The 12,742-nt window shown below is 42.1% G+C and overlaps 1 protein-coding gene across 3 annotated transcripts in view; it reads left to right on the top strand.

The window, feature by feature from the left end:
* capn15 (calpain 15) overlaps window positions 1–5,565 on the top strand; it is a 30,003-nt gene extending 24,438 nt beyond the window's left edge. For all 3 annotated transcript variants that reach the window (XM_058388211.1, XM_058388218.1, XM_058388226.1), the window contains 8 exons: window positions 424–647; window positions 744–869; window positions 1,823–1,975; window positions 2,333–2,494; window positions 3,311–3,525; window positions 4,555–4,718; window positions 4,803–4,981; window positions 5,107–5,565. In XM_058388211.1, the coding sequence (XP_058244194.1) occupies window positions 424–647; window positions 744–869; window positions 1,823–1,975; window positions 2,333–2,494; window positions 3,311–3,525; window positions 4,555–4,718; window positions 4,803–4,981; window positions 5,107–5,284 (1,401 nt within the window). In that variant the 3' untranslated portion in view covers window positions 5,285–5,565. The remainder of the gene's footprint in view (window positions 1–423; window positions 648–743; window positions 870–1,822; window positions 1,976–2,332; window positions 2,495–3,310; window positions 3,526–4,554; window positions 4,719–4,802; window positions 4,982–5,106) is intronic.
* The last annotated feature ends 7,177 nt before the right edge of the window (window positions 5,566–12,742 follow it).

The raw sequence follows: 12,742 nt of genomic DNA, 5'->3' as shown, positions 1-12,742 counted from the left end.
TTTATAGAACATAAACAGTACCCATTTAGCCCTCCTCCTCCTTATTATCCAACCATCTTCTCAGCCACAGTCAGTATCCATCTCTCCCTTTTAATTATGCATCCATCAGTGCATAGCTCTAAATATCCCTCCATCCATTCATGCATTCCTCTAAATATCTGAACAAGTATCTATATATCCATCCATATTATCTTTCTTCCCATCTAAGAAAGTAAACATCCATCCATCCATTTAACCAAGTTATTCAGCTCTTCATCCAGATATCCATGTTCTATGCAAACCTCAATCTAACCTTTAACCTAAGCATCATTCCATTTACCTGTCCATCCATTTACCTGTCCATCCATTTATCACCTTTCTCTTTGTTGCTCTCTTTTTGAGGTTAGGATAAGAACATTTAACTCTCTCTCTCTCTCTCTCCAGGCTCAGAGGAGACAGTTGTGGGTGGCTCTGATAGAAAAGGCATTGGCAAAGCTGCATGGGTCATATTTCGCTCTGCAGGCCGGTCGAGCCATTGAGGGTTTGGCCACTCTGACTGGAGCTCCATGTGACAGCCTCAACCTGCAGGTGAACAACACCAACCCACGTGAGGAACCCATCGACACTGACCTTATCTGGGCCAAGATGATCAGCTCCAAGGAGGCGGGGTAACACACACACACACACACAATATACTAGTCTTGTTTACATGAGGCTGGTGGTGATGGTTGATCTTGTTTGTGATTGGTTCATTTCCTCCTCAGGTTCCTGATGGGTGCGTCATGTGGTGGTGGGAACATGAAGGTGGATGATGCCGTATATGAGTCACTGGGGCTCCGCCCACGACATGCCTACTCCATTCTGGATGTCCGGGATGTTCAAGGCTACAGGTAACTAACACAGACACAACACAAACAGGTTTTTCCAGATGTTCCCCTCCATGTTTCTCAGTCATTCTTCAGTATTGTATAGAGGCTTCTCATTAGCACAGTTCTGGAGGTTGTTCAGGAGAATCAATTATTCTGTTCTGCTAGATTGTAATTAACCTCCTACAACTTGGCGTCCACATACGTGGACATCACATTTTTGGTTGTGTGCACCATAATACTTAATTATTTGTAACTGGAACCTGTTGTACACAAAAGAAGTGGCTTCTTGTTCAAAGATAATATCTCGTTATTAGATTTATTGGTTCCTCCTAACCCCAAATAGGTAGAAGAAATCTAAAATGCAAGCCAAACCAAAGCTCAGGTCTTAGGAGGTTAACAACGCCTTCTGAAGATATAAGATTGGTTTTGTATGAAGAAGGTTGTGGTTCATTCGTCTCAGGATTCTGCATTGTTGCAGTGTTTAGGATTGTGCTGTTTCTTGTTGCTGTGATTCATACAGTGTGATAATTTGTGACACGTTTGATGTGTGAAGTGTGAAGAAAAACATGGACACTTCCACGAATGCTTGTCTTTGTTCTGTGAGAGCATAGAAAGCTCAGAAAAATCTACACTAGACTTGCCTTGTAGTGACCTTCAGACTTACAATACACAACATGTTGGGCTGAAACTGCAGCACAGTCACACTGTAGTGAGTAGCTTAGCAAGAAACTAGCCAGAGTTAGCAGCAGACTAGCCGGAATGATTCCACAAAATTCTGGAACGTTCTGCAGGAGTTCGGATCGTCCAGCTTGCTTTACATGGCAACGTTTCTTTATATGTTTGTTCTGCTTTCTGTGTTTCGTGACATTTCATCAGGATACTTCAGGTCTTCTTTGATGTTCTGAACGTGTGTGAGATTATAGATGATTCTTTTTTATTGCTGGAGTTTCTATGTTGTGGTGTCTTTGTTCTAGGCTGCTGCGGCTGAGGAACCCGTGGGGACGCTTCTCCTGGAATGGTGCGTGGTCAGACGAGTGGCCTGATTGGCCACAGCACTTGAGACACGAGCTGATGGCTCATGGCAGCAGTGAGGGAGTGTTCTGGATGGAGTACGGAGACTTCATCAAGTCAGTAATCAGTGTTTTATAAACATCATCAGTAGATTATATTTACAGATCCTTCAGTAAAGATCCTTCAGATTAGACACCAGATCAGAATCTGACCAGAACTTCAGCATTCACTGAGGAAGAGAAGATTAGTGATAGCAGTAAGATACTGAACTGATGATCAGTGTTGATCACATACTAAACCATGCACGCACGCACACACACACATACACGCGCACACACACACCCCCTGCAGGAGTGAAATATAGACAGCCACTCCTTTCAGCTAATGTTTTATTTACATACACAGCACAGACATGTATCTGTAACCCCCTCCCCGTCCCTCCCCTCTATGTGTGTGTGTGTGTGTGTGTATAGGTACTTTGACTCAGTGGATATCTGTAAGATACACTCAGACTGGCACGAGGTTCGAGTGCAGGGTTCCTTCCCCAGCAGGGCAAGTGGACCGATCACAGTGAGCTCTCTGACTGTACTGGAGAGAACCGCCCTGGAGTTCGCTCTGTTCCAGGAGGGGAGCAGGTACACACACACAGCCAATATAAATACACTATATTGCCAATAGTTTTGGGACGTCTGCCTTTACATGCACATGAATGTAATATGGAATTGTCCCGCCCTTTGCAGCTATAACAGCTTCAACTCTTCTGGGAAGGCTGTCCACAAGGTTTAGGAGTGTGTTTATGGGAATTTTTGACCGTTCCTCTAGAAGCGCATTTGTGAGGTCAGGCACTGATGTTGGACGAGAAGGTCTGGCTCTCAGTCTCCGCTCTAATTCATCCCAAAGGTGTTCTATGGGGTTGAGGTCAGGACTCTGTGCAGGCCAGTCAAGTTCATCCACACCAGACTCTGTCATCCATGTCTTTATGGACCTTGCTTTGGTCACTGGTGTGCAGTCATGTTGGAACAGGAAGGGGTCATCCCCAAACTGTTCCCACAAAGAGCATGAAATTGTCCAAAATGTCTTGGTATGAAGCTGAAGCATTAAGAGTTCCTTTCACTGGAACTAAGGGGCCGAGTCCAACCCCTGAAAAACAACACCTGAACTCAATGATCTGGAGGGGTGTCCCAATACTTTTGGCAATATAGTGTATGTTCAGTGTTTACTCTGTAATTCCTCTTTGTGTTGTGTTTAAGTGTTTGTTTGTTTCTTTGTTTAGAGTGCACATTTATTCATTTCCTTCAGTTTAACTTTATAGACATTTAATTTGTTTATTTGTTTATTTAATCTATTGATTGTTTATTTTTTTATTATCTTGATATTTATTAATTTATGTGATATTTGCATATCATCCCCTTTCTTATTTCTGGGTTTTCTCTCCTCTCCCTCTCTCCCAGACGTTCGGACTCTGCGGATAATCACCTGTTGGATCTGTGCATCATGGTGTTCCGAGCCTCCTTCTCCAGCGGGAACAAGCTGACCCTCGGCCGGTTACTGGCTCACAGCAAGCGTGCGGTCAAGAAGTTTGTAGGCTGTGATGTGATGCTGGAGCCAGGAGAGTACGCTGTGGTGTGCTGTGCCTTTAACCACTGGAACAGTGGAGGAACACCAGGTACACACACACACACAGACACAAACAGCATACACAATCGCACAATGCATTCACATACACACACACAACACACATACAAAGTGTGTAATTATAATGATAGATAGATAGATAGATAGATAGATAGATAGATAGATAGATAGATAGATAGATAGATACTTTATTCATCCCAAAGGGAAATTCACATTCTACCCACCTCACCATGCAGTAATGTCCATTACACTGATGTGAGGTCCACATCCATTACACACGTCAATACACATGTCACTATGCACATCATTACACACGTCACTACACGTGTCTTTGCACGTCAATACGCACGTCACTATGCATGTCACTACACACGTCATTACACACGTCACTATGCACGTCATTACACACGTCACTACACGTGTCTTTGCACGTCAATACGCACGTCACTATGCATGTCACTACACACATCCATTACACACGTCACTACACGTCTTTACACGTCACTACGCACATCATTACACGCATCACTACACGTCTTTACATGTCACTACGCACGTCATTACACGTCACTACGCACGTCATTACACACGTCACTACGCATGTCTTTACACGTCACTACGCACGTCACTATACACGTCATTACATGTCATTACACACGTCATTATACACGTCATTACACTCGTCATTACACTCGTCATTACACACGTCACTACACACGTCACTACACACGTCACTACACACGTCATTACACACATCACCGTGTTTACACAGTAACGACATGTCCTAAATGTCTCGAGACGTAAACATCATGACTGCTTCTTTGTCCTGCTGGAACCCTGTACTGTTCCAGTCCAAAAGACCAGTTTACTTTAGCACACTGTTTGTCTGTCTGTCTGTCACTGTCTCTCTCTCTGTGTCTGTCTCTCTCTCTGTCTCTCTCACTTTTTGTCTCTCTCTCTCTCTCTTTCTGTCTCACTCTGTCTTTGTCTCTCATATCTGTGCATGAGTGTTTAATGTGTGTGTTTTGAAATGTTTCTCTGTGTGTGTGTGTGTTTTCAGTGTCGAGCCCCACTGCCCCTCCTCGGTCGTGTCCCGATTCTCCGGGCTTCATTTTGGCCATCTACAGCTCCAGACAGGTGATGGTGGAGCAGGTTGACGCCACGGCAACCACGCTCGCTGATGCCATCATACTACTGACGGAGAATAAAGGAGAGAGACACGAGGTACACAAACACACACACACACACACACTTTAAAGAACACTTTAAATATATTACTTTCTCTCTCTTTCCTCCTCCTGTTTTCAGGGCCGTGAGGGTATGACGTGTTATTACCTCACTCATGGGTGGGCGGGGCTTATCGTTGTCGTGGAGAACCGACACCCAAAGTTTCACTTGCACGTGTCATGTGACTGCACAGACAGCTTTAATGTGGTATCAACACGCGGCAGCCTGAAGACTATAGACAGTGTTCCACCGCTACACAGGTACACACACACAGAGAGAGAGAGAGAGAGAGAGAGAGAGAATCAACTATGGAGACCAGAGATGTAGGACTTTCTGTTCTATGTGTGTGTGTGTGTGTGTGTGTGTGTGTGTGTGCATTCTGCAGGCAGGTTCTCGTGGTTCTCTCTCAGCTGGAGGGGAATGCTGGGTTCTCCATCACACACCGTTTGGCTCATCGTAAAGCGGCGCAGGCCAACCTGGGTGACTGGACTCCTACTAAAGCCACACACTCACCCCAGCTCACACCTGATACAGAGGGACTGCACAAGCCACGCCCACTCTGACACACGCCCATATATGCCCACATGCACTTGTGAGGGGTGGAGCATAGCGGAACTACTGAGCCAATCCAATCACACGACTGCTCCTGGAGCCAAACACACACAAAGACGGACATGTACTCAAGGATATCACGATGACTGATACACACTGTGTGTGTGTGTGTGTGTGTGTGTGTGTGTGTGTGTGTGTGTGAGGGCCAATCCTGCAGGAAGTCTGAAGGTCTTCTCCGTTTTTATACCTGTGTGTCGGGGCTGTCTAAAAAACAATTAAATATCTTTTTTTCTTTTGTGTCATGTGCTCTCTTTAGCATATAGGGGCGGGGCTTAATTTGCTACAACCAATCACGGAGCCAGAGGGATAATACTTGAAGTGTATGTGTGGGATGTGTGGAGGATACTAGCTGTGTTCTAATCCTTATTCACTAGCCCCTAACAACTTCCCCTTGTGCCCTTCTTCTCCATGCCAAACACAGTGTAGTCACTGGTACACAATGCTAGTTACACACTAGGGTTTCAGCGTCCTGGCTCTTAGCTAGTGCTAAAATACATAACACAAACATACAAGGTGCTGCAGAAAGTTAGCAGCTGCTTAGGCAGCAAGATGGTTAGTTGGTTAAAGCTAGGTAATTACCAAACACACATCTGGGTCAGAAGGGAATCTTCAATCTTCAAACATTTTCAAGCAGATTTAGGGGAAGTCATCAAGGCTGTGATGAAAGTTATTGGAACAGTGTGTGTGTGTGTGTGTTTATCGGTGATCTAGCTGAGGTGGTGAGGGAAGCACAGAATGATGGTGTGGACTGGAGAGCTCTGATTGGTCAGATGGATGTTGCAATGGTTTCTTTTGATTTGTTCTTTTTTACTTGTTTAATGTATTCAGGTCACCCTCTGCTGACACACACACTCTTGAATGATCCAGTAACCTTCATTCTTCTATGTAGAGGTCATATTATGTGAGCCCTCACTACACACACACAGTCCTCACTATACACGGTACTCACAGTCACACACACTTTATTGTTCATCCTAATGACCATGCATAATATGACTCTCTCTCTCTCTCTCTCTCTCTCTCTCTCTCTCTCTCTCTTTCTCCAACCCCCCCCAATGTGTAGTGTACACATTAATACTGACCATACACTCATCCTACCTCACAGACACGCATACAAGCTAAACATGCAGTTTCCTCTTGTGGACGCGCACACACTCCCTCATCTGTGTGTGTGCTGGTAGATCAGGACCAACTCTGTGGTTTCCCTATCTCAGGTTCCATCGGACCAAATAAAGATTTTTTTATCTGACAATGTGGGCTTTCTGCTGTGGGGGTGGGGTATGCAGGTGTATGGGTGTGGCTCATTAATGTGAGAACAGGACTCAGGATTTCAAGGCTGATATTATAAACATGGGGCTGTGAGGGTGGGGTTTACACACTACACTAAATGCATATAAATATAAATAAAATATGAAATATACGATGTAAAGCTGTAAATGATCATTGTTAATAAAAAATATTACCAAATATGCAAATTGGATGTACTTTCACTAATGAGAATACTTTGCTGTGTGTGTCTGTACATGAGGACCATACCTCTATTCACATGTTCACACCCACTGTGCATGCGTTTGTGTGTGTGTTCCTAATATCAGTATAGAGAACAAGCTTAGTCATCAAACTGAGCAAGAAAACTGCTGGAAATCCCTGCTGAGGGTCTGTTAGTCCAGCGTGAAGCAGATTATGAAATGGCTACTGAAGTGTCCGAAGCCTCAGGTGTGTTTTGGAAAGTCATGTACAAAAAACTCACCTCATGAACCATTCCTTTTTATTTCACCTTTTTTCATCACAGAATATCTCCTATCATAAAAAATATATAGGGTCAATTACCTAGGATTATTTATAAAACTAATTAACCTTGTAAAAATTATTGAACACTGTTCCCAAAACTAATTTGTGTAGATCTGATTAAAATTTAAGTTCTGAGTTAAATGTTGTACTGCAGTCAGCCACTAGAGGGCATCACTGTCATATCCTCCACCTTAATAGAGCGTAATTGCTGGTGAGTTAAAGTGAGGCTGATGTCTGGCTGCTGTAACACTTTTTGATGCTGCTGCTGATGCTTCATAGATAATTGGAGCCCTTTTGAGGGCAAGGCTGGCCTGTTAGGACGGGACGGTGTCCATCCCACTCGGGAGGGTGCCGCTCTCATTTCTTGCAGCATCGCACATAGTCTTAGAGCAGATCTAGTTAATCGGTGACAATCCAGGGCCAGGGAGCAGACAAGCAGGTTAATCCCACCGTCTGCTGGCTGCAAAGAGTCGTCACTCAGGGTTCATAACATTGAGACTGTGTCTGTTCCCCGAACCAAACGAAAATGTTTTAACAATCAGAAAATTTGTTTTAGTAACCTGATTAACATAAAACTAGATGATAGTGAATGCACAGCCAGCACCTTTGATCTGAAGCTAGGACTGTTAAATATAAGATCTCTGTCAACTAAAACACTTATAATTAATGAACTGATTATTGATCAGGAGTTCAGCGTTCTTTGTTTAACAGAAACATGGATTAAACAAAACGAGTACGTAGCATTAAATGAAGCTTGTCTGTCTGGCTATAGCTATATACATCAACCGCGTCTAACAGGCAGGGGAGGAGGTGTCGCAGTTATTCATGATAATAAGCTAAGCACCACACAAAAACCCAGACATCAGTTCAACACATTCGAAGTTCTTTATACTAACCTAACGTATGCAAGTACTAATAATAAGTTCACAGAGTCAATTCCACTAATTGTTATTTACAGACCCCCAGGGCCATACTCTGAATTCCTCAGTGAATCTGGAGATTTTACTTCAAACCTTGTTGTTTCTTTAGACAAAGCACTAATAGTAGGAGACTTCAACATTCATTTTGATAAGCCAGAAGACCCTCTGAGAACAGCAGGTGTGTCCATCTTAGATTCATTAGGTGTTAATCAAAATGTAATAGGACCCACTCATAATGGAGGTCACACTCTGGATCTCATTTTTACATTCGGATTAAATATAGAAAACAGAGTCACTCTTCCACAGTCGGAAGCTATCTCAGATCATGATCTAGTTTCATTTAGAATGCGTCTTAGTCACGAGATGCGCAACTTGCTGCATTACCGTATGAAGCGTATATTTACGTCTGCTACTGCAGAAGGTGATTGACACTCAGGTCCAGTTCTCTCAGACTGCAGGAGTTTGAGCTGACGACTGAGAACAGATCTCTACAGCTTTCCTCTGTGAGTTTACACTGACACAACCTGGGAGAGGAAAGATGGTGTATGAGAACACAGAGATACAGAGTTCTACATTTTCCTAAGTAAGAGAACAGAGAGACGTTTGCAGGACATGTCTCTCATATCAGAAGGTAATAAACGTGTACTCTCATCTTCATCTTCACTGATAGAGACTTCAAAGCACTTTGGAACATCGCTCTGGATAAGGGCATCAGCTAAACGCCAGAAATGTAAATACTCTTATGAAATCTGATCAGGAGTGGCCTCTGGAGACACATTCAGAATGCCTGAGGTACACAGCTATGGCCTTCAGCTGGACACTGACCATTTGTGATGGATGTTAACAGGGCTGTCTGAAGAAGGCCTTTTATTCCCAGTGTCCAGCAGCTGTGGGGAACTGATACAAGAGCAAGGAAAGAAAGCAGTGTTTGGAATTATTTCACACTTAATAATTAAAATGTTAATTATGTCAAAGATATAGTAGATGCTAAAGAAATACCACAATTTTTTTTTATGATAAACATTTTTAACCTAAATGTAATGAGTTCCTGGTGGTAAAACTAGATGTTCTTCATGTATGTGTATATGTATTTGTTTGTTCATTTGGCCCAGAGAACACTGACATTTTTCTTTGGAATTATTCTCCTGGACGTTTCCCCGGTCACCCCTGCCCCTGGCTTGATTATTAGGGATTAAGGTATTTAAAAATGTTTAACTTTTTTTTAAAATTCCTTTGACAATGTCCACTGTTAAGAGGACTATACAAATAAAATGTCATTAAATTATTTCTGTAATTAAACAGACTCCTTATACACTGCTCACACATAATTCACCACCAGGAAGCAGCTGTTTTTGTAAATGAAGTTCTAAATGTGTGAATGTGTGAGCATCAGTTCGTGAAATACTGAAACCAGCTCTCTGGTACAAGCTAACTGCTGAGATCTGAGTTTCTCTTCATTCTGATGTTTGCTGTGAAGTTTAAGTGAAGCTCAGGATCTGTATCTACATGATGTATGTATTGATCTGAGTAGATAACTGCATGAATGGACAGTGTAATGTATATGTAAGGTTTATTGAGCTTTTGTTAAAATTTGAGCATGTGAATATTGCTTCAAGTAAACATCACAAATATTCTCAGATGTCATTTTACACTGACCGAAGCAACTCTCACTCGACTCTATATATTAAACAAATAATCAATATGATATTTAACATAAGGTGCCTAGAGCAAATTATAACCATGCATCTCTGAGAGATAGTGGTGAAACTTTACTTAAATTAATCCACTGTTCTGTAATTCTGTAATTGTTTTGGAAATGCCAGTGTGTATAAGAATTTTAGAACATCCCAACATGGTTAAGGTTTTAAATGGCAAAAATAATATTCCATCAATTAAAAATAAACAAGATGTGAAAGTGATGATCTGACCTGAGTTTCTCCAGTGTACAGTGTGGATCCTTCAGTCCAGCAGAGAGCAGCTTCACTCCTGAATCCTGCAGTTTATTGTAACTCAGGTCCAGTTCTCTCAGACTACAGGGGTCCGAGCTGAGGACTGAGGACAGAGCTCTACAGCTTTTCTCTGAGAGATCACACTGAGGAAGCCTGAAAGAGAAATGATTCAAATGAAGGAATGAAGAACAAAACAAGATGTGACGCACCCTGGAACTTTAATAAGCTTGTGGTCAGTGCTTTAACATTGCTCTGCTAACTTACTGATCCACTCTCTCGATCTGGATATCCTGCTCTATGTACAAAGTCATTCACAAACAATTCTCTTCCTCCTCTCTACTTCACATATACTGTAGTTCTCACTATAAACACTATTAACTTCTATATTTACTCTCTAGCCTGTAGTATATCTCAGGCACTGTGTGATACTATCTGTTTATGAGCTCATCTTATGACCGTGATATCCTTTGTTTTGACATAGAAATCTTTCTGTTTTGTTGTAAACATGTGATGAACACAGACACTGTGACAGTTTCTTCTTCCATAATTTAGACAATCCTTTTCATAATAAACTCACCGAACCGCCAGTGAACACACAAACAACTATGTCTGTTTCTGTTGACGTATTTTATAGAGATAACACTGAATATTACACCTTCCTTCTGTATAAATACTCCCTTGTTAATCTCAGTAGATTTTAAAGAGTTTTGCTATTCAGTCACTATTCCTGTGTTGGTTCTTTGGCAGTCTCTTCACTAAATTCAGCTCAAAGGTAGTGTCAGAAGCAGCACAGCTCCAGATTTATAAGCCTCTGGTGCAGTATCTGGGGTTCCTCATCTCCTAAGAACAGTGCTAACTCTCATCTGCTCATCTGAGAGTAATAATTGAGGTCCATCCTTCAACAACACTGAAAAATATCCTCAGTTTTCTGGGACTGATTAATTTCTGCCTCCAGTATATCCTTACCTGTTCACACCATGACGAAATGTTGCACCAGTGCTGTCTCAAAGACATGCCTACTGTAAATCAGGTAGTCAAGATTATTAATAATATTCAGACACAACACACATGACCACACAGCGCTGTTCAGGCTATGAAGCCATCCTCTGTGCCACACAAAATCTAACTATCAAACCCGTAACAGCCCAAAATACCCCAGCAGTCCTTTTACACCACCTCCTGAGCTCCTGTTTGGAGGAACAGCTACCCGATGGCTGGTTGGACACACATATTTGTAAATGGCTCATGGTCTAAACCTGATGATAATATCACCTTATGTGGATCCTCAGTCTCTCAGCTCACTCTATTCTTTTTCTTTCAGCTGAAGCAGCTGGACTTTAACAAAGGCATGTTGTCTGTTTAAAGATCAAATAATAACTATTTATACTCATTCACCAGATGCTTTTGGTGTAGCTCACGATTCTGGTCAAATTTGGAATACACATGGTTTTAAATGGAAAAGCCATTACATTTCTGGTCTTTTAGAGGCCTCAACATTACCCAAATGTCTAGCTGTCATTAAGATCAGGGGTTAGCTGATAAAGTAGCAAAAATGGGCTGCCAAAGAGGGCATATCCTCGCTTTTTGTGGCCAAAACAGCCAGGGTATTTTCTGTTTACACACATTTTGACTCCAATAGATACTGAAATATCTTTTATACAAACATGGATGAACTAATTCACACTGTACTCCTCTGCTCTGTCTTGCCTTTTCTCATGCGCCTCATTTTATTTCTCATTTTATATTCTCCATGTCACTAAAACTGATACTCAATGTGAATATCTCAACACTGACTGGAATTTTTACATTTCCTACCACCAAAGTTCAGGAATAGTAGAAAAAAAACAAACAAACAGCCCAAACTGGGTGGATCTGCCCTCAGATCTTTGTGAAATAAGCATGACACCACATCCAAAATCTCCCTTCGAGATCATCCTGGTATTTCCCTCTCAGGTGTCCTGAAGGTGATTGTCGGAGATTTTTATGCTCTTTAAGAGTGTGCACAATTCCCGCTGGGACCTAAGAGGGCAGTGTTATATTTTGAATTTATCTCGGCACGCTCTGTCCTGGGATGACTGTGTGATACTCATCTTATGACCATGATGTCCTTTGTTTTGACAGAAATTCTTCCTGTTCTGTTTTGATAAACATGTGCTGAACAAAGACAATTTGTGACAATTTCTTCATCTGTAATTGGGGGTCGGTGGTGGCTCAAGTGATTAAGGCTCTGGGTTGTTGCCCGGAAGACCGGGGGTTCAAGCCCCAGCATAGCCAAGTTGCTACTGTTGGGCCCTTGAGCAAGGCCCCTTAACCCTCTCTGCTCCAGGGGTGCTGTATCATGGCTGACCCTATGCTCTGACCCCAACCTCCAAGGATGGGATATGCAAAGAAAGAATTTCACTGTGCTATAATGTGTATGTGACAAATAAAGGCTATTTCTTTCTATAATTTCATAATAAACTCACCAAACCACAAGTGAACACATCAACACATTTATTTTGTTTACCAATAAATAACACTGAATATTACACCTTTCTTCTGTATAAATACACTATTGCTATTCAGTCACTGTCTCTGTTTTGTTCTTGCACAATTTCTTCCCTGAATTCAGCTCAGAGGTAGTACCAGGAGCAACGTGGCTCAGGCTTGTTCTCTGAGTGGACCCGAAAATTTGAACAAACAGTATATTAATTATATGTAATTAGATTAAGGCTATTTGTATCATTTTGGAATAATTTTTAGAGCAGGG

Source organism: Hemibagrus wyckioides, linkage group LG01 (genome assembly GCF_019097595.1).
Source record: "Hemibagrus wyckioides isolate EC202008001 linkage group LG01, SWU_Hwy_1.0, whole genome shotgun sequence".
NCBI classification, from domain to species: domain Eukaryota; kingdom Metazoa; phylum Chordata; class Actinopteri; order Siluriformes; family Bagridae; genus Hemibagrus; species Hemibagrus wyckioides.
This window is presented reverse-complemented; position numbering and strand designations above follow the sequence as displayed.